Source organism: Hibiscus syriacus, unplaced genomic scaffold, assembly GCF_006381635.1.
Source record: "Hibiscus syriacus cultivar Baekdansim isolate YM2019G1 unplaced genomic scaffold, ASM638163v2 tig00113725_pilon, whole genome shotgun sequence".
NCBI classification, from domain to species: domain Eukaryota; kingdom Viridiplantae; phylum Streptophyta; class Magnoliopsida; order Malvales; family Malvaceae; genus Hibiscus; species Hibiscus syriacus.
Window position 1 is genome coordinate 8,752,956 of NW_024063471.1, and position 27,145 is coordinate 8,780,100.

General features: G+C 37.3%; 2 protein-coding genes across 2 annotated transcripts; one reads left to right on the top strand and one right to left on the bottom strand.

Moving 5' to 3' along the window:
- Positions 1-343: 343 nt before the first annotated feature.
- Positions 344-23,080, bottom strand: LOC120187458 (probable receptor-like protein kinase At1g49730). Its single transcript, XM_039191166.1, has 12 exons — positions 22,984-23,080; positions 21,737-22,288; positions 21,128-21,421; positions 20,763-21,024; positions 20,633-20,685; positions 20,272-20,339; positions 20,078-20,167; positions 12,971-13,055; positions 12,323-12,898; positions 11,519-11,525; positions 11,437-11,443; positions 344-355 (listed from the first exon to the last, which is right to left on the bottom strand). The coding sequence occupies exons 1-9, from the start codon at positions 23,054-23,056 to the stop codon at positions 12,354-12,356; spliced, it is 2,022 nt and encodes a 673-aa protein (XP_039047097.1). The 5' UTR covers positions 23,057-23,080; the 3' UTR covers positions 344-355; positions 11,437-11,443; positions 11,519-11,525; positions 12,323-12,353.
- On the top strand, positions 9,036-11,439 carry LOC120187459 (thioredoxin M3, chloroplastic-like). The gene is made up of 2 exons (XM_039191167.1): positions 9,036-9,349; positions 10,990-11,439. Exons 1-2 carry the CDS (start codon positions 9,178-9,180, stop codon positions 11,307-11,309), a joined length of 492 nt encoding a protein of 163 aa, XP_039047098.1. The 5' UTR covers positions 9,036-9,177; the 3' UTR covers positions 11,310-11,439.
- Positions 23,081-27,145: the final 4,065 nt, after the last annotated feature.

Genomic DNA, 27,145 nt, shown 5'->3' on the forward strand with positions numbered 1-27,145 from the left:
AAGGTATCTAAAGATTCTCTTAACAGCTAGTAAATGTGATTCTTTAGGACATGATTGAAACCTAGCACACAAGCAAACACTAAACATAATATCCGGTCTACTTGCGGTTAGATAAAGCAAAGAGCCAATCATTGACCTATATAATTTAACATCTACACATTTACCTCCTTCATCTAAGTCAAGCTTTGTTGAAGAGCTCATTGGAGTGTTATGAGGTTTCCCATTTTCCAGTCCAAACTTCTTGAGCATATCTTTGACGTACTTAGCTTGATTAATGAAGATGCCATCTTTTCTTTGCTTGATTTGGAGTCCCAAGAAAAAAGAGAGCTCCCCCATTATGCTCATCTCAAACTCACTTTGCATTAGCTTAGAAAATTATTGGCAAAGAACATCATTAGTAGAACCAAATATTATATCATTAACATAAATTTGAACTACTAATAAATCTTTACCTTTTCTCTTTAAAAACAATGTAGTGTCAACCTTTCCTTTTAAAAAATCTTTTTCAATTAAAAAATTTGACAATATTTCATACCAAGCTCTAGGAGCTTGTTTTAAACCATAAAGAGCTTTTGTCAATTTTAAAACATGATCCGAAAAATTTGAATCTTCAAAACCTGGAGGTTGTTCCACGTACACTTCTTCTTTTATAAAACCATTTAAAAATGCACTTTTAACATCCATTTGATATAATTTAAATTCATTGAAACATGCAAATGCTAATAACATTCTAATTGCTTCCATCCTAGCTACGGGAGCGTATGTTTCATCATAGTCTATGCCCTCTTCTTGAGTATAGCCTTGAGCAACAAGTCTAGCCTTGTTCCTCACTATATTACCACTTTCATCAAGTTTATTTCTAAAAACCCATCTAGTACCTACAGTAGATTTATTACTAGGCCTTTCAACTAATGTCCATAATTTACTTCTCTCAAATTGATTTAACTCTTCTTGCATAGCCATAATCCAATGTTCATCATTTAATGCTTCTTTAATATTCTTAGGCTCTATGCATGAGATAAATGCAACATAATTACAAATATTTCTAAGAGAAGATCGCGTTGTTACCCCTTTTGATGGATCACCTATAATTTCACCATCCTTGACATAGTTGTACTCTCTTGGATAAGATACTTCCCTTTCTTCAATGGTTGGATTCTCAAGAGGATCATGAGCTTCCTCATTTTTCGTTTCTTCCTTAGATGATGGTTCTCCAACTTCATGTCTAACATCATTTGTATTTATAACACCTACATCATCATTCACACAAGAATCCTTCCTTGGAAGGGGATTATCATCGAAAAAACATGTATAGACTCTTCTACAACTAAAGTTCTTTTATTAAAAACTCGATAAGCTTTAGAATTTAAGGATTAACCCAAAAAAAATGCCTTCATCACTTTTAGCATCAAATTTGCCAAGGTTTTCTTTACCGTTGTTTAAAACAAAACATTTACATCCAAAAGGATGGAAATAGCTAATGTTAGGCTTTTTATTTTTGAAAATTTCATATGGAGTTTTCTTTAAAATTGGCTTAATCATTACTCGATTAACAACATAACAAGCAGTATTTGTGGCTTCCGCCCAAAAATATTTTGGCAAATTATTTTCACAAAGCATGGTTCTAGCCATTTCTTCTAAAGTTCGATTTTTCCTCTCAACTACTCCATTTTGTTGAGGGGTTCTAGGTGCTGAAAAATTATGACTAATACCATTAGAATTACAAAATTCAATAAATCCAAGATTTTCAAATTCAGTGCCATGATCACTCCTAACACTAGTTATAGAGTAACCCTTTTCATTTTGGATTATTTTTGAAAATGTGATGAACTGTTCTAATGCTTCATCTTTAGTACTTAAAAATAGAACCCAAGTATATCTAGAATAGTCATCTACCAAGACAAATGCATATTGTTTTCCACCCAAGCTAGTAGTCCTAGTTGGCCCAAAAAGATCTACATGGATCAATTGTAATACTCTACTAGTTGATACGTCATTAATGGATTTAAAAGAAACACGCTTTTGTTTTCCTTTAGCACAAGCATCACAGATTTTATCATTATCAAATTTAAGCTTAGGCAACCCTCGAACTAAATCACCTTGAATTAACCGTTGCAAAACACTCATACTAGCATGTCCTAGTCTCCTATGCCATAACCAACTATCATGCTCATCCTTAGCAACTAGGCACAAAAATAGTCATGTAAATAAAATATAAATGCATCATGTATATGTTTCCTATTTATGACCAATAAGCATAATCGAAATAGATGCAATGTCAATCAATTTTGCAAACTTTTAATTTAAAAGAAAATAAGACATTGTATCTTTTGTCAAATTCATTACTCAAAAGATTATGCTTTAACCCATTCACATATAAACCATTATGCAATGTTGATTATCAAAATTAAGAGCATATGCATAAAGTTTTATAAAGATGTTATGCATTAAAGATTGATATCGATTTAGAGAGATATCATTGAAACTTTGAAATTACTTGCATAAACATTAAAACAAAATTTAAGGTCAAAAATCAAATTGTTTGAAAACTTATATCAATGGTTTAAAATGAATATCAATTATGTTAAAATTTTGACCAAGTTTTATTATGATGAACTAAAATTCTGAAGAATAAATAACTTAAAATGTTCATCATAACAATATTTTCAACATACATGAGAATAAAACAATTATGCAAAATCAAAAATTATTCAATATTTAAAACCTCATGTATGCACAAACTAAATGAGCAACCAAATAAAATAATAACATTAAGTTTAGAGGTTACCCATTCCTTTTTCATGTGTGGCTAGAGCATCTTGAATATCATCATCTTCATCACCATTGCTCCCACACATCTACAAGAGACATTTAAGTGTATTTTGGTATCCAAATTGCTTTGGATCCTTGAACATTAGTTTCAATGCCTCTTGTTCCTTTTGGAACCCATACTTGTCTAATTTTAAATCGTTTTCCTTTCTTTAAAGGACAAGTATGTTCCTTATGACCATGATAATGACAATGTGAGCATATTGTCATTATTGAACTAGATGAATTATTTAAAATGATCTCTTTTTCTTTTGTTAAACATTCAAGCTTAACTTCTAAATCGAAAATTTCCTTTTCCATACTTTCAAATTTTATCTTTGAAAGCTCTAAATTCTTCTTCGAAATTTCATTTTGTTTTTCAAAATCCATTTTAGTTTCTAGAAGAAGTTTGTTTAATTTGAAAATTTCTTTTTCAAAGTTTTCCGATTTTATTTTTGAAAGCTCTAATTCCTTTTTCAACATTTCATTTTTATTTTCCAAGTCCTTTTTAGCTTTCAAAATAAGATCATTTTTAGTAATAAATTTAGAAATCAATTTATTGTATTTGGAGTTCATGGTCTCAAACTCCGAAAATAATTTATCATAAGCATCTTGTAACTCACTAAAAGATTTTGAATTTAATCTATTTGAGTTAGAAGATACCTTTGGCTCTGTGAGAGCTAATAGAGACATCACTTTTATTGGTTCTTCTTTTTCCTTGTCTCCATAGATCTCCTCAAGCTAATCCCACATTTCCTTGGCACTTGAACAAGAAGAAACTCCTTTATATACATTAGGATCAATTGCACAACACAACATATGCATAGCCTTTGTGTTTTGTTGAGCTTTCTTCCGTTCTTGATTACTCCACTTCTTTACCTTATTCGTAGGAAAAGAATATACGTTCTCGATTATCATCCAAGCTTCCATATCATGTGCTTGAATAAACATCATCATGAACCTCTTCCAACAACGATAATTTGTTCCATTGAAGTGTGGAGGCACGCCAATTGGTCTGGATTCTTCCATGGAGAATGAACCGGAAGTGGACGCCATCTTTATCGATTTAACTCTTCCCGGATCTACTCAAGAGGCGGTTAAACCTTCAAATGAGTGAGGCTCTGATACCAATTGTTGAGTTAATCGATCGACGGAATCGGTCAAGAGGGGGTGAATTGGCAATTAAAAATTTCGTGGAAGCTTTTGCAGAAAATTGAAAGTAATTGCACAGCGATTTACAGTGGTTCGACTTTCTCAAACAAAGTCTACGTCCACTACCTTAGCTATCCACACTAAGGATTTTCCAACAAATTCACTAATTTGTTCTTTCTTTTGAGGCCAAAGAGATAACCTTACAAAATCCCTCAAGAGTATACCCCAACTCTTGAGAACACTCTTTTTCCCAAAGAGAAGATTACAAATTTGCAAACTTACAAGAAAACCTCACAAGGTAAGATGTTTGCACAATTCTAGAACAAGAAAAGAACACTCAAAGAAAATTACAAATGAGCACAATAAGTGTTCTTTGAAAGCAAAATGAATATTGAATGAAAATTGGCTTGAATTGCACAAACTTTGTGTTTGATGCTTTCTCTCTTGTTTCTCTATAATTTCTTTTTGATCAAGGGCTTCAGAACTTGTTTAAATACACATTGAATCACTTCTAAACGTTGGGGATAATTAATGAAGATAATATAGCCGTTTTAGTGTGAAAACAATTAATAAAACAGCTTGGAGCGTGGGGGGAATCGGTTCCTCCTTATAGGGAATCGGTTCCCTAAGTGTAAAATTCAAATATTTCGACCGTTGAACAGGGGGAATCGGTACCCCCTATGGGGGAATCGGTTCCCTCCGAGCATTCTGGAAATCTCGGAGTCAAACCATTCAGGGGGAAATCGGTACCCCCTATGGGAGGGAATCGGTTCCCTCTGAGCAATCTGGAAATTTTGGGTTTGACATGGTTCGAAATACTTTGAAAGATTATTTTGAAATTGTTTTAAGATTAAAACTTAATTTTACACTTAAGTAAGGATTAAAAATGATTTTAGAAATATTTTGAGTAATGTTTTGATATTCGAATAATTATATCGAATATACTTAGAAAATCATTTGGAAAATCTTAAAATTCATTTAACTTAATTTGTTATATCGAAATATCAAAATGTTTTCAACAAAAGCTTTGTCACACCTCGTTCCATACTTGAGAAATACCCTTCCAAACATACGAACTTCTCGTGCAATTGATGGACTCGAGGACCAGTTTTACCCACTTATATTTAGAGCGTAACACTCTAGCCCATAACTTATCGGAATCAACTACCAATTTGTAAACTAGTTTCATTAGAAAAGCTTCATTCTGAACATTTAATTTCCTCAGGCTCAGGCTACCCTTAGCCGTTAGTTTGCAAATGTTCTCCCAATGAACAATAGGTACTCCGCCTTCCGTCTCAGTACGACCCAAATAAAACACCGAATTAACTTTTTTATCTCATCACATATCCATTTTGGAAGCATCGTTGATTGCATTGAATAAGAAGGAATATTCGATAGTACTGCTTTTGCCAAAGTAATTCTCCCAGCCAAGGACAAAGATTTTTCCTTCCACCCTGTGAGCTTATCACAGACTCTCGAAACAATATAACTATACAAAGATTTTGTAATCTAAGAATGTAAAAGAGGGACTCCAAGATACTTACCCAAATTTTGAACTTTCTGGAAGCCAAAAGAGGCACTAATGGAATTTTTCAAACCCAAGTCCACATTAGTTGAGTAATAAATAGTAGTTTTCAGGATATTGATTTTTTGGCTCGAGGAATTGCAGAATAACTCCAATATTCCTCGTATTATATTACATTGCTCGATAGAAGCCTCAACAAAGAGTACCAAATCATCTGTGAAGAAAAGATGGGAGAGAGTGGGCCCATTACGACACAGGTGAATAGGTTTCCACATACCATTATTTACCGCTCCAGCTATCGCATGCGCCAACCTCTCCATGCACATCACAAACAAGTAAGGTGATAAAAGATCAACTTGACGAAGCCCTCATGACGGATTAAAAGATGCAAACATAGCACCGTTCCAAAATACTTGGGTCGAGACTGAAGATACACAATGCATGATAAGCATCCTATGATTATCCGGGATGTGAAGCTCTTTTAACGTGTTATCAATGAAAGGCAATTCAATACGATCATATATTTCTCAAGATCAATTTTGATAGCCATATAGCCAATCTTACCTTTCTTTAATCTCATGGAGTGGACTACCCCTTGCGCAACAATAATATTATCAGTGATCGATCTGTCAGAAACAGAACTTGTTTGAGTTTCTGAGATCCAATGACTAATCAAAGGTTTCAGCCGATTCACAATAATCTTTGTAACTAGCTTATATAATACTTAGCACAAACTAATAGGTCGAAAGTGATTAAACGAATCTCGTGATTTAATTTTTAGGATAAGCACCAAAAGAGTTCGATTTAGTTCATTATCAAAAGCACCTCCTACAAATATATTCTGAATCATTCAACATACACCATATTGTATTGTATTCCAATTCTTCTGGTAGAAAAAAACGTGAAGGCCACCCACTCCAGGTGCCTTTAGCGGGCTCATGCTAAACAACACATCATGGATTTCTTCCATAAATAACGGTCTCGTAAGAGCACTCAAATCTGACTCAGGGGTTACAGGAAAACAACCCTTAATCGGATACACATTTCCATCTACCTTGCTACTGGTGAATAAATCCCTATAATAATTTATTACTATAGAACAAAGAACTTCTTGATCCGATATCCAACTACCATCTGTTGCCTTGAGAGCTCCTACGTAATTATGTCGACGCCTAAGCATCGTACATGCATGAAAGTATTTTGTGTTTTATCCCCATGGAGTATCCATTGATTTCTTGATTTTTGGAGCCACAAACTCTCCCCTTGTTTTAGGACTTCTTCAAGTTCATTTATCAACATGTCCTCCAAATCAACCAACCTCCGAGAGTAGCAAGAAATAAGTGTTTTTTTAATACCTCGTAAACGGGCCAACAACTCTCTTTTTCCCCTATGTGACCAAACACCTTCAAATTTCAATCAATAGCTTTGATTTGAAATGAATTAATGTTGGTTAAAACATCCAATTCATTATTCCAAGCTTCCGACAAGAAACTCTTAAATGGTCTTGCCATGCAACAATAAAACGGAAATGCCGATTCCCCTGAACTCTCGTGGTGCTCCGGGCTTTAAGGAGAAGGGGGAAATTATCCAAACCCATCATGTCTAGATGCAACATCTTAGTACCTGGGAAAACATCCGCCCAAAAACTATTCATAAGACAACGGTCTAAGCGTTTATAAAGATTACCTCTTCGCCACGTAAACTTCAGTCCCCGATAGTTCCCTTCTAATAACCCCAACTCAAACACAAACTCTGCAAACAAGTTACTAACTCCTGATCCACGATATGATCATCCCTCCTTTTCATCGAGCCGAAAGATGGAATTAAAATCACCACCCAAAATCCAAGCTTCATACTCGCCTAGATCAGGATTTATAATATGCTTCCATACTAACTTTCATTTCTCCACTCGAGGGCTCGCATAAACTACAGTAAAGTATTACCATCTATTTGTAACATCGGACCATCATCTACTGTGAATAAATTGAGGCGAAATAGTTAAAATTTTAACATTTAACCCATCTTTCCAAAGAATCCAAATTCCACCACTAAACCCAAGAGCTTCAACTCTAAAAGAATTCTGAAAACCGAATGTCCGGATGACTTTCTCGGTAACATTTCCACTAATTTGAGTTTCTAGCAGTGCAATAATTCCAGGTTGATTTTCTCGACAACGTTCCCAAAAATAACGTCTAAAAGTTGGGCTACCAGTGCCTTGACAATTCTAAAAGAGAATATTAACCATTAAATAAAGAATATTCGAGAGCACACCCTTACTGGGGTAGATTCGGGTTAGCGTTCTCGCCATCTGGTAATTTAACCTCTTCTATTATTGTTTTCAACGATCCCACTACATGCGAGTTTCCTTCCTCCCTTCCATTCTCATGTAAGAAAGATGAGCCTTCTTATATGCAGCATGTTTCGGTCAAGATGTGTGTTGAATTTTGCATTCCGCAACCAATCTGTGAAACCTGTCGAGGAGAATTTGAAATCTTTATTTTTCTTCTTCACTTTCAGTCCCTTAGAACTATCCCCAACCTCTCGTTTATTTCTTTTATTCCGAATGCTCTTGCTTGCGACATGAAGTCAACTGTCCTCCAAAATGGTGACCGCCGAATGGTTACCTGCAGCTCTAACATTGCAATATTCCGTCACTTGAGGAGTAACCCCGTCCTTCATGGCTATCACATTTATCTGCTGTAAAATCCGAATTTCCCCACCTTTTTCCTATCGACCTGGATATTCCAGCCTGTTCGCACCAACCTCCATTGACCTATTGCTTGAACTTTCCTTTTTCGTCTGCTTTAATGTCCGAATCTCCTTAGTTTTTTCCGCCGAACAGGTACCTTTACCTTTTACTCGTGTATTTATCCGAGAGTTATGACCAGGACTATTCTTGTTATTGGTTTCAACCACTGCAACCTTCGGAATTGTCGTAGAATCTTCCTCGATGTCATTATTTTTTCCACCTAAGATAGCAAACCGAGAGCCTCTCGCATCATTGCCACTTGTTTTCATATTCGGATCAGGATTTTTCTTCGTACGCTTTCTACGCATTGCCGCCGATCGGAGGAGGTACCAGGGAAACAAAAACAGGCGGCGGAGGGTTGCAACAATCCCGTAAGAGAGGGGCAGAATTTTCGCTAGACATTCTGATTTTGAGTTTCAATTTTTAATAAATACAAATATATGAACTTTTAATATATTTTCAATGAATTTATAAAAAAATATATTTTTTTAAATTTGAATATTATTGTAAATTTTATTGAGGAAAATCAATTTGTTATTTTCAAATTTACAGTGATCTAATAAGAATATGCATCTGATTTGTTTATTGAATTTTAGTTATTCAAATTATAAAAATTAAGGAGATTTAAACTTAAAAATTTACTCAAGTTGGTTTGAAAAATTAAATATTTTTTAATTAAATTAAATTTCGTTGACCCAAATTAAAATCAAATTTAATTAAATTCCACTTAAGTTTGATTTGAAATAAAAATGAAACCATTCATGAGCTCAATTATTTAGGAAATAATATATTCGATTATATTTTTCTGATTTTGGATTCAGGTGCCCCCCACAATTTGCAAGCGAGGGATCTGGAAAAACAAATCAACCATTTGATTTCTTGCAACTCAATTGATTTGGTTTCCGTGGTTTTCAACAGATTCAGACCTCTATTGCTTTCTTCAATGGCTTCTTCTACTTCCATTACTCCCTCTTATTTTGCTTCCACCAGCCGTCACCACTTCCCCTTTAACCTCAGCTCTTCATGGATCTCATTTCCATTGAAATTTGCCTCCTCTAGCCTTCCTAAACGCCCTCCTCTCACTCTCAAACCATTCTCTTCTCCTCAATCCAAAGGTAATCTCTTGATCCACTTTTTCACTACGCTGGGTTTTCTTTTGATCTGATTCTTGTTTGGTACATTATTTATGTTGTTGATACGGTATTAAAGTTTTACCGGATTTTATGAAAATCTAGCGTAAAGCCATTAGAAGGGATGCATGTGTGTCCCTTTGTTAAAATATCCAGTTGATCTTAGTTATTCTCACTAGCGACTAACTTTAGGATATTGTTTGCCTTCTAAGATCTGTTTGCCTTCCAATTTGAAACCTCAAATTGGTTTACAACTGTGAGAATGTTATGTTACTTTTCTCAATGTCTGGTGTTTTTGATCGGAAATAAGATGCTGGTTAAAGATTAATAAACAATTAAACATGCTTTGTATGAAATTGTTTTCTCGTATGTAAAAGGTGAAGGGGTTCATCACAGGAAATGAAGGGATTTCACTTTTACTTTACTGAAGTTCTTTCACAAACTCCTTAACCAAAAAGAAAACGAAAAGTAAAAGTAGCCCAGTAATATAAAGGGGTTTTTTGCATTAATTTCACGCTTAGGAGAGTTTGGCTTAATGTATCAGATATGAAGGTAATTAAAAGGTCATCTCGTTATCTTTCTCTTAAATTTAAGTATTTTTCCTATCCTTTCAGAACATGCAGTGTATTGTTGTTTGTTCACTATTACTAATAATTTGAACATTATAACAATCAATCTGTTATTATTCTTATTCAATATTGATGATGTGTAATTCTTGAAACTTTAAATATGCTCCAATTGATCTGTTTGCATATTTACAACCTATCCCTGTTATATTTTCTTTTCTAATTTCTTTCACAACCTTGTCTTCCATACTATGTAGCCTTGCTTCACACTCTCCTTCCACTTGTTGCTGCACTCTATACTTCAAAATTCTCTCTGATCTTACTCTCTTTCAGCTCCTAGTCCTAGCATGTCTTGTACCACTTATTTGCAATGTTTTTCCCCTTCCTTCCAGATAAGCCCTCTTTAAAGAGCAAGTGTGGAAGATTGGAATGGTGAACTGTTTGGCATTGGATGGGATATTTGATAATCCAAGAATGATTTACTTTTTCTTTGGCACCAGTGATATAGGTTGGGTGTTTAGAGGCTTTTTTTGTATCTTTATACTGGTAGATTAGATCCCAGGAAAATTTTCACACGCTGTAAAGGTTAATTATATGTGTTCTTTAAGTTTTCATTGGTGATTCCTTTGGTAAAATGGATATGATCTAGCATTGAAAAAATTGCTGTAGTGATGTCCAGCGTCCTGCTAGCACCAGTTAATCTATAACTACAGTTTAAGTTTGAAATAATGGACTAAAAAGAAATGAGTATATTGGAAAAGTGTGATGGTCAGTTCTCGTGACCTTATAATTGCATATGTTAAGGATGTTTTTTTGACATTTTCATATATCTTCAGTTGAGATATTGCCAGCAGCCTGGAATAGAGCTTTTGTACTTGGGATATCAATTTATTTTGTGAACTTCAGGAGCTTCGGTATTAAACCATAATGAATTCTTAAGCTTGCATGTCTATATTGAGTGCGTTTCTTCCGCTTGGGTTTTGCAGCACTCTTATGGATGACGGTACAAAAAATTTGAAGGCTAAATTGACCTTGTTTCATTTTATTGTTTATATACAGCTGCAGTTGTTACTAAAGACACATGGGAGAAATCAATAGTAGAAAGCGATTTGCCTGTTCTTGTTGAATTTTCTGCAAGCTGGTGTGGCCCCTGTAGAATGGTTCACCAGATTATTGATGAGATTGCAGGGGAGTATGCTGGGAAACTCAACTGCTTTATTCTCAATACCGATATTGACTTTCCAATTGCAGAGGATTATGAAATTAAGGCTGTACCGGTCGTGTTGCTGTTCAAAAATGGAGAGAAACGAGAGACTGTTGTCGGTACCATGCCGAAGGACTTCTATATAGCTGCCATAGAGAGGGTTCTGAAGTTGTAAACAATGATATAGTGCGTAACTAGAATCTCTGGTGAAGGTTTCAGCTTTTCTTGCCTATATATGTTGTTAGCTGGATTATCAATGCATAAATTGTACATCCTTAAATATCTTGCTGGTTGCTGTTAACACCATAGCTGGAAATGTTTGGTTTGACTTTGATCCTTTTTGGTAAAGGGTTGTCCTTCATTTTTAACAAGTGAAATTGGTACCTTAAATCTTTAAACTATTATATCTATACAATCTTTCTCTTGTGCTTTTGAAGTTCAAAGCTAGAAATGTTCTGTTCAAGATGGGAAGCAGAGTTAAGAGTGATTGATAATAAAAGACAAGAAGAAAATGGGACAGTTGTTTCGTTTTATTATATGCATTATTATTTGGTATATTGGTAGTGAAAATTTTGAACTCTACAAATGTCTGAAATCGGACCGGGAGCATGTTGGTATGAGGTCTGAATTCTGAAGTTGGACCTTAAAATCGCTTTTTGACCCAAAACCGGAAAACCAGTTAAAAGGCTGTTTAGATCGGGAAATCAGCTTCCTGTTGCAGTAAAATAAATTGAATTAAGTAGCAGTTTCGCATGTACCACTGATATTACTGAACCATAATACATACATATGCTACATGGTTTTGATGGTAAACCAAGAATACAATGATTTACTTCTCTATGGAATTTCAAACTGCCTTGATAAAAAGATCAGCAGCATTTAGAATGTGATAATCAGTGTAAAACAATCCCACTGAGGCATCATCATCTATTAGTTTTTGAATCAATAAAGAACCATCTCGATGATTGGCTGCAAATCCTTGTCTCTGGATCAATGCTACAAGCAAAAATAATGCACGTCTCATTTATCCAAAATATTTAGAGCAGACAAAAACTGTAAAGCTATAGGATCATCTCTTTTTGAATCCTTTTGTTTCCCTTTTGTACAAGTAACAAGCCTGATGGCCTTTATTTTGCTCTGCAACAGGAACATTATGTATAACAAACACCACACAAAGAGAGCTTAAACGAATCAAGGACACTGTCTCCTATGATTGGCGTCAAAGAGAGAGCATGTTATGAGGAGATTGCGGTGATCCAGTTTCGAACAAAAAGCTTCTACTACAATATGACCTTGATGTACTCGAAGATGAAGCAAGATGCCTTCCATCCCCACTGTGATAATACGGTCCACTCCTAGGAATTTTGCCTCTGCTTGTTCTTCCTCTTCCATCACTACCTTCATAATCTTCGTCTTCAACAGCTTGTATAAACCCACTATGCATTGGATCTGAGCTCTCGTAAAGAAGTCGAAGGACCTGTTTAATTGATGGTCTAGCTCGCCCTTCCCTCTGGGTGCACCATCTCACAATAGTTACAACTGTATGTAGTTGGTCTAAGTCAAAGGAGTCCTTAATTTGGGGGTCCACTAGGTCTTGTAGCCTTGACTCTGATGCCATCAGTATCTGCGACGATTCTACTAAGTTCTTGCCATCATGTACAGCTCGTCTTGCAGACACTATCTCCAAAAGTAACACACCGTAGCTGTATACGTCACTTTTATCCGTGAGCTCATGAGTGAGCACATATTCGGGATCCATATAACCTGAAAGTCATCTAAAGTTTAGATCTTTAATAAACATGAGACGCTGAAACTTGCAATGGTTTATTGTCTAACCTGGGGTTCCACGGATGTCGGTATTTACAGGTTCAAAGCATATAGAACCATCTTTTGAAGCATGTGCAAGCCCAAAATCCGCAACCTGGAGGACACGGAAAAGCAGACATGCTTTCACCAGAAAATAAAAGTTCTTCGAAGATCTCATATGAAAGGTTTCTTCATGAATTTCTTAAGAAATTGTTTCATTCTCCCAAAGTATTCTCTTAGTTTTACAATGGCCTTGAATAATTTTTTTAAGGGAACACAACTCTTATCGTGAGTGAGAAAGTTAGTGAGAGAGTGAGCGTGGTGAATGGTATTGGTTCTTCCGACAGAGGCGGAGAGCTGCATGGCGAAGGAGTATGGGTAGCGTTCATTGATAATCTTAGCAGGAGAGTTCATAGAAGTGTTTTATGGGAGCGTTTTAGTTATTTCGGCAAGGTGATTAAAGTATTCATTCCGTTTGTTAATAGAAGGCCAAAGTACAAGAACTACACATTCGCCTTTGTGCATTTTGCAAGTGAGGAGGATCTGTTCAATGCAAAGGATAGGATGAATAACGCTGTGGTAGACGGCAGGAGAATATCGGTGTCGATTGCAAAATATCAGAAGAGAGGCGTCCAGAGAGGCCGTGAGCAAGTTCCTAGAGTGGGGTCAGGAGTGGAAAGAGAAAAGGAGTCGAGTGGGAAGAGATCAATAAGTCTTGTTGAGACTAGGAAGAGGGAGCTGCTTAGCAAATTTCATGATGGAAGATCTTACAAGGAGGCGGTAGTGGGAAGGGATATTATGGAGAACCAGCAGAGGTATAGTGGTTGCGATGTGAAGGGGGGTAAGAGGACTTTGGATGTGCATATTCCATTGGAAGAAAGAACATGGTTAAGATCATCTCTAACTGGTATATGTAAGCATATTTTCGAGGTGGAGCTTGTGCAAAGAAGTTTAAGGACTGAGGGCTTCAATGTCAAGGTGGTAAGATGGGGTTTTGCGAAAAATGCCTGTCTGATTGTCTTTCAGTCGGTGGAAGAGAAAACTGCAGCGGTGAAGGATAAATGGGAGGCACTGTCCTTTTGGTTCGAAAGGCTCGAGCCTGTTATGGAGGAGAAGGGTGTTCCTTTATCTTTCTGTGCAGTTTCATTGATGGGTGTCCCTCTGAACTGTTGGTCAGTTTCCTTTTTTTCTAGCTTGGCAGAGAGATGGGGCAAGCTAGTAATGATTCAGGATCAAACTGCTCAAGATGGATTGCAGGGTGGCTCAATTGCTGTTAAGAGTGGAAAGTCCATTTGATATTCCGTCCCAGGTAGTCATTAATACATATGGCAGATCATTTATCATTAAAATCAAAGTGGAAGGATGCGATGAGTTTTTTCCGGAGCTGGATGATGGAGTGGAGGAAGCCGGTTCTGTGGAAGGACGAGTCGGCCCAGGGGAAGAAACTCAATCGGAAGGGAACAAAGGAGATGATAGAGAAGAGTTGCAAGGACAGTTGAATTTTCAGTCGATGTCAGGCGCCTTTCATGGGGTTGACACGATGTTTGAGGGCAATTTGAATTTAAACGTGGAAGTCAATGATATTAGAGGGATTGTCCAGACTGAGCAGGGTTCAGTACTAGGTGAGGCTAAAAGTGTGAAGAACGTGTCAGAAACCCTTTCTGCTGAGAGAAATAGGTTGCGTAGTTTGGGAGGTGGATCCTCGGGGCAAGATAAAGGTGTTAAAGACTGGGGGATTAACCCTAAAATGGGCAGATATGTGGAGATTGGGCCTGAGCAGAATGGGTATATTTCTTCAGCCCAAGGTTGTCCTGTGGGTAATGAAAATATTTTCCAGGACCAAACTCTTTTCCAAACATATGTGGATAATAGTAGGTTCAGGGGGGAGGAGGTAAAGGAAAACAGCAAGGAATTGGAGGAGTGGGCTAAGGATGGTAAAGAACGTAGATCTAAAAAGGCTGTTAGCAATCCAATGGGGGAGAAGTGTAAGAGATGGAGAGTGGGATATCAGGTTTCGAAAGGATTGTCAATTAGCAATAATTCTGAAGGCGTGAGGGGTTGTGGACGTATTGATAGGGTGTATAGAAGGTCGAAAACAAGAAGAGTATGGCTGTGTTCAGAAAATAGCCATAAGCACAGTCACAACAGGCTGGTTCTTCATAATTTTAAGCAATTCTCTTCAGTTTCAAAGGATAGCGGCCAAGTTAAGGAGTTAGCAGGTTCTGGGCAAATTCAGAATACTTCTACGGGGCATGTGAAGAGCAGTTCTTCTCCAACCAGGGAGGGGGCAGACCCGTCTATTATTGCTAAGAGTCGAAGATTGTACAGAAAGAAGAGAAGAGGCTTAATTGCAGATGCTTTGGCAAGTGCAGAAGTGTCTACAGTCTATTCTCGGTCCTTCTCTAAAGCTTTGGAGGAGGCATTGACTACTTGGGAAGTTTGTCAGAGTTTAGGCATTTCTTTTAAGGAAGGGAAGGAGGCTTTCATGGATAGAATTAGAAGGATGGAGGAAGGAGCAGGGGTGGTTAATGAAGCAGGTCAGTGAGCTAGTTTCGGTGTCCTGAAGGTTTCGGTAGGAAGTGCATATGATGGAGTGCAATCTTATTTCGTGGAATGTTAGAGGATTAGGTAAGAAGGAAAAAATTAGAGGGGTGTCGAGACTTGTTAATAAGATTAAGCCGGTTATATTGTTTTTACAGGAGACTAAATTAAATAAAAGTCAGAAGGGATTGCAGAGGAAGTTAGGAGGAAAGCTATTAAAGGGAGCAAGTTTTCAGCCAGCAGATGGGTCCGCTGGTGAACTGATGTGTTTGTGGAATGATGAAGTTTTTGAGGTAAATGAGGTGGACAACCATAGTAGATTCCAGATGTTAAAAGGAAGGTTTAAGGTGTCTAAGACGGTGTGTGTTTTTATCAATGTATATGGCCCATCGGTTGAGGAAGAAAAGGAGGAGTTTTTTAGTCAGCTTTTGAGTTTTGTGCAGTCGGTTGATCTGCCTCTCTGCATTGGGGGAGATTTCAATGCTTATCTCGAAATAGAGGAGAAGATTGGTGCCTCTCAAAACCGGCATTCAATGGGCCTGCTAAGGAATTTCCTACAAAATTCAAATCTAATTGACCTCCCTTTGGTAGGTGGCACCTTTACTTGGGGTAGTAATAGAGAGGTTACCACATGGGTTAGGCTGGATCGTTTCTTGTTGAGCAGCAGCTTCTTAAGTTGCTTCCCCAAGGTGGTTCAGAAACTTCTCCCCAGATCTCTTTCTGATCACAACCCGATTCTATTGGCGGAAGATGGGAAGAATTGGGGACCGAAACCATTTCGGTTTTTCAATTATTTGATGGAGGAGGACGGCTTTGTAGATATGGTTCAGAATGTTGTGTCAGATCAGGCTAACGATAGAGGGGGAAGCAGAATGTTTAATTTATTAAAAGGAACCAAAAAACGTATTAAGGAAGGGCCAACCAGAAGTAAGCAGGGGATATCGGAGGCTATTACTGGGTTAGAGAGTATAATTTATGATCTGGAAATTAAGGCACAAAGAAGTGGACTATCTTCTTTGGACTGGGAACAGCTTCTATCCTCCAGAAATGAGCTATGGAAATTGTACAGAATTGAGGAAAGTATTTGGTTCCAATTGTCGAGACAGAAATGGATTAAAGACGGAGACAGAAACACTAGGTTCTTCCACCTTTGTGCTGTTAACAGAAACAGATTCAACTCTATTTCGGAATTGAAAGTGGATGGGGAGGTGTTGACAGACCCTGAGGCAATAAAAGGTGCTGTCTCTCAGTTCTTCAAGAAAGCATATAATTCCAAAGATTTTCTAGAGGTAGACAACTTGAACCTGATATTTGACACATTGAAAGAAGAGCAAAGGAATGGCCTCGAGGTTACTTTTTCAGAAGCGGAAGTAAAGGAGGCCATTTTTTCTTCGGACAGCTCGAAAGCCCCAGGCCCTGATGGTTTTACAATGGGGTTTTATAAGAAAGTTTGGCCAATTATAAAGGGGAATCTTATGAAGTTTATGGAGGATTTTTACTATGGAAGAACATGGGATCATGGAGTCAATCATGCGTTCATTTCTCTGATTCCAAAGAAAGGCAATCCGGAATGTATTGAAGATTACAGACCTATAAGTCTAGTCGGCAGTCTCTATAAAATCGTCTCCAAGGTTTTAGCAAGGAGACTAGTTTCGGTGATCCAAGATATTGTGAGCCCTTCACAGTTTGCATTCATTCCGGGGAGACAATTACAAGATTGTGCTTTTATTGCAAATGAAAGTATAGATAGTTGGCGGAAGCGAGGGCTGAAAGGGGTGGTTTTCAAAGCTGATTTTCAGAGGGCTTATGACACGGTTGAATGGCCAATTATTTTTAGATTACTGAGAGCCATGGGTTTCGGGGAGAGATGGGTTTCCTGGATAAAATGTTGCCTCTCTACGGCGTCGATATCGGTATTAGTGAACGGTTCACCTACTGAGAAGTTCTCGATGGCCAAAGGACTGAGGCAAGGATGTAGTTTGTCTCCTCTATTGTTCAACTTAGTGGGGGAACTGTTAAATCGTATGTTGATGAAAGCGGCGGATATGGGATTTTTCCAGGGATTTACTTTTGGAAGGTCGGGTGCCCTCAGTCTAACTCACCTACAGTTTGCGGATGACCTGATTGTGTTTTGCCGAGACTCAACTACCTACATCCTCAATATTAAAAGAGTCCTGAGAACTTTTAGCATAATGACTGGCCTCCATTTGAATATGTCGAAGAGTAGTCTGTATGGAATCAATGTGGAGGGCGAGGTATTAAATGAATGGGCTAAGGAGATTGGTTGTGCTGTTGGGGTTTTTCCAGTAGTGTATTTAGGGTTACCAGTAGGTGCAAAAAGGAACTCAGAGGCTCTTTGGGAGCCAGTCATACACAGTTTCAATAAGAAACTAGCCGGATGGAAGGCTTCCTCACTTTCTATGGCGGGGAGATTAGTGTTGATCAAATCAGTTTTATCCTCCCTGCCAATTTTTTTCCTTTCTATTTTCAGAATTCCGAGTAGGGTCTATAGGAAACTAAATTCTATTATGGCAAACTTTCTGTGGGGGGAGGGTTCTTCGAAAAGCAGAATTCACTGGGTGAACTGGAGAAGGGTTTGCCTTTCCGTAGAGGAGGGTGGGCTGGGAGTCTTGGATTTGAACTTTGCTAACAGAGTACTACTTGGCAAATGGGTATGGAAATTCGCTAATGAGAAAGACTCACTATGGAAGAACATGATTTGTAGTATTCACAATGCGAGTACTATGTCTTTAGACCTTAACAAGGTAATCTCTCCTTCGGATTCTTGGATATGGAAGGGGATTACAAGAAATTACTTGGCAGAGGACGCAATTGGGAATGGTTTAAGATCACACTCGAAGATTCAAGTAGGTAATGGAAAGTCGATTGTATTTTGGCATGATGTGTGGCTAAATGAGGACTCCTTAAAAAGTCAATTTCCAAGAATATATGCTCTATCCAACAATAAGTGGGGAAAAGTTTCAGAGTTTGGAAGTACAATAGGCAATAAGTGGATTTGGAACATTCATACGAGAAGGAATATATGTGACTGGGAGTTGGAGCACTGGATTCGACTGATGACACTATTGGAGAATGTTGGGCTATCGGAATCGGTGGATGATTTTTTGGCATGGTCGGGAAAGGGTCTTGGATTGTTTACGGCTAAAGCCTGCAGGTTGACACTTTCTTCTAACTCAGGGGGCAGTCTCATTTGGAAGAAATTCGTTTGGTCAGGTTTGGCCCCACCGAGAGTTGCAACATTCCTATGGCAGGTTTCCCATCGAAGACTGGCAGTCAGATCGGAGCTGATAAAAAGGGGGGTAGCGTTGGAGGAGGTGTCTTGCCCGTTATGTGCTAAGCAAGAGGAAACAGTTCAGCATTTGTTTATTTCGTGTCAGGTTGCATGGGAGTTATGGAGCAGTTTCTGGAGGTTATGGGGAGTCTCGGCAGTTTTACCTAATGATCCAGCATCTTTGTTGTGTTCCTGGTCGGATTTAAGGCCAAAGTCATTAATATGGGCCTTTATACCGGGGGTAGTTCTTTGGTCACTATGGAAGGCTAGAAATTCGGTGGTTTTTGATGATGGGAAACTGGACAAACCTAATCTTTTCTTCATTTGCAGATTTAGGTTGGTTAAGTGATTCCTTGCTAAATACCCAAATGATTTCATTCAGGTTGATTCTCTTGTTGGAGACCCGTCGCTTGCAGACAAGCACCAGACAAGGCACCATAAAAGGGTGAAGGTTCAGGAATGGCTTCCTCCTCCCCTACATTTTTTTAAGGTTAATGTTGATGGGGCGGTTAGTGGGGACGGCCTGTTAGGGGGAATGGGGGGTATTTTAAGGGACTCGGAAAGCAAAATCCTTGGGTCTTTCTCACTTGCTGTTGGTCCAGGTCCTCCTCCATTAGCTGAGATGAAAGCAATAGAGAAAGGCATTGAATTTTTTCTTTCGTCGGAATGGGCGACTCAAGGAAGGTTAATTATTGAGAGCGATTGTAAGACAGTGGTGGATTGGATCTTACAACCGATTTCTTCTCCTCCTTTCTTTAGGGCACTGGTTCTAAAAATTGCGTCCTTAATCTCGGAGAGGGCGGTCATTATTAGACATATTCCGAGGAATTGTAATTGTGAGGCTGATACCTTAGCGAAACAGGGGATTGGCTGATCACACTTCATAGTTTTAGAGGTCATTCAATGGGGTTTTGGGTTATTGTGGTTGTAGGGGATGGGGTAGTTTCGCTGGTTGTGATAATTGGTCTGTATTTTTTATGGTGATTAGTCAGTCTGTGGGGTGTATCTTATGTACTATCTTCTCTTGAGAAATAAAATCCTAAGGCACTCTTTTCCTCCCTTCACTGATTAAGGAACTTTCTCAAAAGTTCCATTAGTCAAGAAGGGGGTTCTTATGAGGCCTGTATTTCTTATCAAAAAAAAAAAAGTTTTACAATGGCCTTTTGTTCTTTCATCAGCTTTCAGCTTTCTATATCGGCATTCCGGAGGGAACTTTTCGAATTTCATACAGGGGTGCGTAGTATACATGAGACCTACATTCAAGTGGCAGTTCAACAAACTGAGCATTTTAACAGATGCAATACCTTTGCAACAAAATTCTCATCCAATAAAATGTTGCTCGATTTGATGTCCCTGTGGCACAGAGGTGGATTGCAATAAAAATGAAGGTACTCCTGCAAATGATAATGACAGATGAGTTAAACAAAACTGGTTTAGCAAGATAATTTTGTATAAAAAATATGTAAATCCTAAAAACAACAGAATCAACTACTATTACCAAAGCATTAGCGACATCAATGGCAATTTGTATTCTGGTCTGCCAACTCAGTGGGGTTTGTCCTGGGGCTGCACAATACAAGATTGTAACCATTTAAACATGCAATGAACAATGATGAACCTAGAAAAAAAAAAAAACACTGGAAAGCAGTTGATAAAGTGTTCCTTCTACTGTATTTAAGCATACAAATTTGTTATATAATTATCAGAGAAGTTAAAACAGTTTCAAATGCAAGGCAGATTCTTTTTTCAAACAAAAATAGTGCAACTAACTTCCAACTACTCCTAAGAACCCTTTGACAAACCTATTTATGGATAATATGGAACTTTAGAGAAGTGAATAAAGGAATGGAGAAGCATACAATGAAGATGATCCTTTAGGCTTCCATTTGGCATGTATTCGTACATTAGAAACCTGCCACGAAGCAAAAGCATTTAGTTTTGTTTGCAGATGGATCAATCACCTGGACATGATACACAAAGAAATCATACCTCTTACGCTTCTCGATGCAAAATCCTCTTAGAGAAACTAAATGACGATGGTGTAGTCGAGCAAGAAGTTCTATTTCTCTGCAAAATTCATCTTCTGCCTGCTCTGAAACCCTGTCCATCTGCTTCACAGCTATCACAGAGCCATCGCAAAATTGAGCCCTGTATACCGTCCCAAACCCTCCGTGTCCAATGACTGTGTTAAACTTCTCAGTTGCCTTTTTTGTTTCCTTGTAGCTATATTTTCGAAACGTCGAAGAAGTACCTGCAGTTTAACACCAATCTCCATCAGATTACACAACTGCCCTTTGAAAAATGATGTTCAAAACCTGTCATTATCAATGGAGAACAGGATATATCAAACAAACCTTCCTGAAATTTTCGCATGGGCCGTGGAGAAGGAAAGAGCTTTGAAGAGTTTTTATCCACACTCTCAGAATCTTCCAACTCTCTCTTTTTCCTACGAATCATAACTATCAATACTATAAGCATCATCACAGCAGCTACCGTAACTGCTATGCCAATGCCCGGAATAATTGTTAGGTGGTAAGTATGGCGGTTTTGTTTTTGAGGTACTCCCAACACGAGCTGACTTGGACTAGCAGCAACCAATGGACTAGGAGAAACCTTCGGGGCAGGTGGAGATGGAGATGAATCCGAAACTAGCATCAAAATCGCAACAAATTACTAGCTGATTCAACAGAGTACATAAAAGTTCTTTCATACCGAAAATAAGCCATAGAGAACATATTCATATATTTTATAATTTTTTTGAGCAAGGCACCAAAGAATTACAATGTTAATTAGCAATCCCGATAAAAGCACTCAATTTTAGTTTATGATTGTTCTAGACCACCTATTTCAAATTTTCAATTACCCAAAAGGGAATGCATCAATAACGCTTCTTGGCTCTAATCATGCCTACACCCAGTTCTTGTATGAAATCAAACCACTGATTCATATGAAACTATTCATACCTGGTGGGATATTAAATCCCTGAACTTGGAAAAAGCAAGATGCGAATTCGGCAGCTGAAGTGTTGTCAACTTGGCTTGCTAGTGCAGCAAATGTTGCATCTCGGCAAGTACTCAATGTCATATTAATTTCAGATCCAACTAGATGATGAAGGTAGACAATGCCGGCATTTAAACATTTTCGGCAATCATTTTCCTGCGAAAGTGACAGTTTGCAGTTCTCTGTGACTTCAGTAAATTTTGGAGACTCGAGCATCTGTGTCACAGTTGTTCGCCCCCTGCAGTCATACCTAACAGGAATTTTTGTACCAAACCCGCAGAAAATGGCGGCATTCCGTGGCACTCCGTGTAGTTCCATGGTTTGCAATATGGACTGGATGCAGATGTTGGACAATTCCGATGAAACACCTAGTTCACTCGTCACATTTGCATATCGAGCAACAGAAAATGCAACGAAAGCATTCATGTAGCGGCAGCACTTTCCTCTTTCATTTTTATTAGAGCATAAAGAAGACACAAGGGTAAAATTTGATCCACTCAAATCTAAGGGGCAATCTGCAGAAGTAGTAAGACCACTGATTAGATGTGAGTGTCTCAACCAAGAAAAACATGTTTGACGGACGGTGTTTGTACAATAGTTAAATTTGCTAGTTACCGGTTATTATAAAGGAAAAGTACCCTATTCAATTAACTGAATCCAGATAAAAGTACCTAAAATACAGCATACTCTTCGACTGCCCTTATTCAAAAGTCTAAATCAATGTGAAATCAAAGCTATACTATTGGAATCACATTGCCACATAATTTGTACTCGGCAAAATCGAACACTGCAAGCCATTAATTCCTAGCACAGAGAGCTCTAAGTATCCGTTAAGCTAAACCCAGATATTGAATATATACTGGATTGAACAGGGTATTTTCTTCAAGTTCATTAATCAGTAAGCCAAAAGAAATACCCATAAATCATCTGAACCACACTGCAGGGAACACAGTGCAGGTAACTAACACTCAAGTACTAATCACAATAATAAAAAAGAACAATGTATGAACTTATAAAGCACACATTTTTATATGAATGCAAATCAAAATTCCAAAATTTCTGATTCAAAAACCCAGAACCCATTTTCCAGGATTCAACTCTAACCCACATCCAAAACAGCATCTTTTACCAAAAAAAAAAGGAAAAGGAAGATATAACAGGCTTACAAAAAGAGCTGAGGTTTAGAAAGAATAAAGTAATGAAACATAACCTGCCAATATCAAAGGAAGCTGGAAACAGAGAAAAGCCAGGAACCCCAATAGTGCATTAGCATACACCACCATGGTGGAGCAGGAAAAAGAAGTTTCCTTCTTTTTTTTTTCTTTCAAGTTTTGCCCTAAGAAACAGGAGAGTAGGAAGAGATATATGAAGAAGGAAAGTGGAAATCTAAGTAAAGAGTAATGTCAGTACATCTGGGAGAGCAGTGGCTTTTGACCCTTCTCTCTCCCTCTCTTTCAAGTCTTTAAACAGTGTAGTAGATGTTCCCAAATCTCTGAACTTGAAGGGTCAGGCTAATTTTTATCATAGGAAAATTGAATAAAATGGGAGAGTGTGGTCCCAATGAATCACATTGAAGTGAGCCAGTTTTGAGATTACGACTCGTTTCATTAAATGTGTAACATTTTCTATCTCAAATGTATTTTTGGTTCAAAAAAAGAAAGATTATATCTTTTAAGGTGTTTGGGTTCAAACCATGACCGATTCAGTGTTGGTGGGTTTCTTTTATCTGTCTGTAAAGACTGACTTCATGTATAAAAGTTAAGTTAAGCTATAATAGTTGCAAATTGAACCCCTCTGCTAATGAATTTTGGTAACTTAGCAGCTCTCTTTCGAATTTTTGTTTGTTTGTTTAAAGCAATGAATGAAATGCGAAACCAATTTCCTTACGAAAACTGGAAACGTTGAATTTATTGCAGACTTTGCATATAATGTAACAAACAATTTGGCATCTATTTTAACAGGACAAAACCTACCGTGAAAGTGACATATGAGGCGGTATGTAATTTATGAAAATTTTAAAACCGAACAAGGATAAGTTGAAGGATACGGAAATTTTAAGTATATGTGAATTGTTATGTTACTTTCATAAATTATTATAGTGATTAATTATAGTTTTCAACAAACAAAAGTTTACATTTATTAAATTTTTAGATATAACAACTTAATCAGATGCTAAATTTACACTATGTTTCTAATAAACTGCATTATCTAATGCATTTGTATTAATATGTACTTTGACCATTCAAGTTGGGTGCATGCATTCATGTCTATGTTTGTTTTTAACCTAATCTTTCAGTGGAATCAATATCATCAGTCTTTTCCAAGTGGTGACAAAACCTAATCGTTTAACAGTAATAAATAAATGTTTTAATCTCAAACAGGTTGAAAAATAGACATTGATTTTGATGAACATCGCCTGTTGCTCTGTCTGTCTATGTTTTTAACATGCAGTGCGCTTTGGGTGATGTTATGGATTTTTTTTTACCGACTTTTATGAACACCTTTATGTGTTCATTTTTGACGGTTCCCCTTTTAAATCCGTGCAGTCCACGCATGGAACATTTGCTTTTGCTTCTTTTTCTTTTTTCCTTTCTATAAATGAAGATTCTATCTCAAACAATACTCCCTTGTGATAATCAAACTTTGTCCAAACTACATTCTGTTTCTATGTTCCAACTGATGAGCTTAATTTTCATTTAATCAACTATACTGAAAAAGTACGATTTTTATTATATCAAATAATTTTTAAATAAAATATATTTTGTTGATATATAGTATTATTTATATGTATACAAAAAATTCTGATCAAATCCAAAAATTTGGGTATTCGATTCATTTTTTATTTTCGAATAATTTGAATCAGTTGTTTGAGAAAAAATTAAATAATCGAATCGGATACAAATAGCTTAAATTTTAATAAAAATTATCCAAAAGTCTAATAAAAACTAGGCCTTTGGAATTTAGATAATATTTAACCTAATAAATTAGTAACCCACTAGCCCATTAAAGGTTTAGCCCAATAAAAATTGGGATATTTTAATTATTTATTGTGTCATATAATATATATATATATATTATGTTGCATAAAGTCACAAAATGTAAAATTTATATATAATTTTTTGTCGAATTAAATTTTATGTTCGTGTTCAGATATCTGGATTTTTTATTCAAAATTTGGATATTCAATTTTTTGAATCAGATATGAATCGTAAGTTTAATGATTCAAATGTTTAGATATGTAGGAGAAGTCAACAAAAATGAAGAGGTGTAATAAAACTCCAAAGAGGAACGCAAAGGATCGTAAAGTTGAACCGAAGAGGCATGTCACATGTGAGGGATCATCGTAGATCAGGGTTCACCATATTCGTGTATAATATCAAAAAAAGGGGTTCACCACCCTGCTCTAAAGGAAATCTTCGAAGCATACGGAGTAGTCATTTATGTCTTTATCGCATACAAAAACTCCAGAAGGATCTCAAAGAAGTCCACTTTCACCTTTGTGAGATTTCGCTACATATCAGAAGCCAGATACGTAGTGGAAAAAGGGAACATGAGACTCATCGATGACATTCCTATAAAGGTTCAAATGGTAAAATAATCAGAATATAGAGTAGCGTTAGTAGTATAGGGAGAAAACAAGGCTAGCAGGTTAGTAGTATAGGTTAATTGTATAGGTTCAAAAACACAAGGTCGTTTAAGGACGTCCTCATTGGCGCCCCTAGATTTGTCTAATGAGCCAAACCGAGAACGTATGCACTAACGCAATTTCGATTGAGTTTATGGATGAATATCGAAACAAAGAAAAGGAATAGTCCGGCCTGGAAGCGTCGCAAATCTACACATTGAAATCGGATTTAGAGTGGAGAAACATTATCTCGTAGGTAAGATAAAGGAAATGTACAATCCGGAGATAGTATGGGACGCCTTGAAAGCGGACGGATATGACGTGGAAGTATGTCAATAGCATGAATTGCTTGTTGTGATTCAGTTCCAAGGAGGTAAGGAACTATCAAGGTGTTGGGCAATGAGAAACCATTTACTCAAGGTCTGGTTTGACGAGCTTGAAAGATTGATAGACTATGAAGGCAAGAGAAAAATAAAGGTTTGGGTTGCGATGAAGGACGTGCCACTTCAAGTGTTGAACGAAAAGTTCTTTCGTAGCTTGGCAGAGAGATGGGGTATTGCGCAAAAGATTGACCAAGAGACTCTAGATTGAATTAGGCTCGACGAAGCAAGGGTATTATTGTTGGTTCAGAAAGAACCGATCATTCCTAATATAGTTGATATTATTGTTAATGGCCTAGTTTCCCCAATCAAACTAAGCACTACAACTAATGATGGTGTCAAATCATTCATCGATGGTAGCAGTCATTGGGAGTTCCTGGAGGAGGTGAGGTCTCCGATTGATAATGATTGTCAACTAGGAGAAGAAATAGATGCAGCAGATCTGTTTGGTGGATTGATAACCCCATAAAAGGCTATATTTTGTGTTTTTTTACTTAGGTTATTAGTTGTTTAAAAGTCTATTTAATTGCATAAATGGCCAAAAGGGCCTAAAACACTCGTACGAACGGGTTACAACCAGAGTAATCATAGTAGGTGTAATACGTCCAAGTATCTTCAGTTGAACACGTAGCGAATACCTAAGAATGAAGGATTGTTACTGAGGATGTACCAATAAGCAGTATGACGAAATAACCAGATTACAAAATAGCGGATTCGCTTACAACAAGAATGTCAGCGAATGGTAAACATACAATTGTCCCTTCAATTCGAGGGTGAATTGAGGGAAAAATAGTAAGAGGATTAGAGTGTTGCTACCCAGTAATGAACCCGAGTCAGTTATCAGACTAGCAAGTATCACAGCTAGTGAACAACAAACAAAGTAACCATCGTAAAATCACGAAACATGTAGGGACTCCTTTAGAGACAGAGAACGACTAAAACATCTTTAAGTAACAAATGACCAGAATATAGCAACTTAATAAATTAACAATAGTAACATATTAATAAACCCCCGCATAACGTTCTAGATAAAAGAATGAGTGAGATAGCAACTAGTGAGAGAGTGACCTCACTTTAGTGTGTATAGCTATGCTAGAGTGTATTCAAACTACCTTAGTTGCCTTAGTGGGGTATTGTCAGCGCGTGAGGCATTTCAGTGGCTAACTAGGGCTTGAGGCTCGAACATTCACGAGGAGTGGGTTAGCGATGTCAGTGTTGTGTGGCCTTTGGGCCTTTAGATATGCATGTATAGTTGCATCAGTCCAGTAAAATAAATACCCTTAGAGCTTGGTTTGACAGTTGTGTGAGACCGAGCCAATGCTTCAGTTGAGAAGGAATTATACCGATGTTATATGACATCGAGTTCC

Excerpts from the sequence above, each read along its gene's own strand:
- LOC120187459 (XM_039191167.1), top strand. The coding sequence starts at position 9,178 with ATGGCTTCTTCTACTTCCATTACTCCCTCTTATTTTGCTTCCACCAGC. Across the intron at positions 9,350-10,989 it reads CTCTTCTCCTCAATCCAAAG|CTGCAGTTGTTACTAAAGAC; the intron begins GTAATCTCTTGA and ends GTTTATATACAG.
- LOC120187458 (XM_039191166.1), bottom strand. The coding sequence starts at position 23,056 with ATGGTGGTGTATGCTAATGCACTATTGGGGTTCCTGGCTTTTCTCTGT. Across the intron at positions 22,289-22,983 it reads GCTTCCTTTGATATTGGCAG|ATTGCCCCTTAGATTTGAGT; the intron begins GTTATGTTTCAT and ends CTACTTCTGCAG. Across the intron at positions 20,168-20,271 it reads TTGATGTCGCTAATGCTTTG|GAGTACCTTCATTTTTATTG; the intron begins GTAATAGTAGTT and ends TATCATTTGCAG.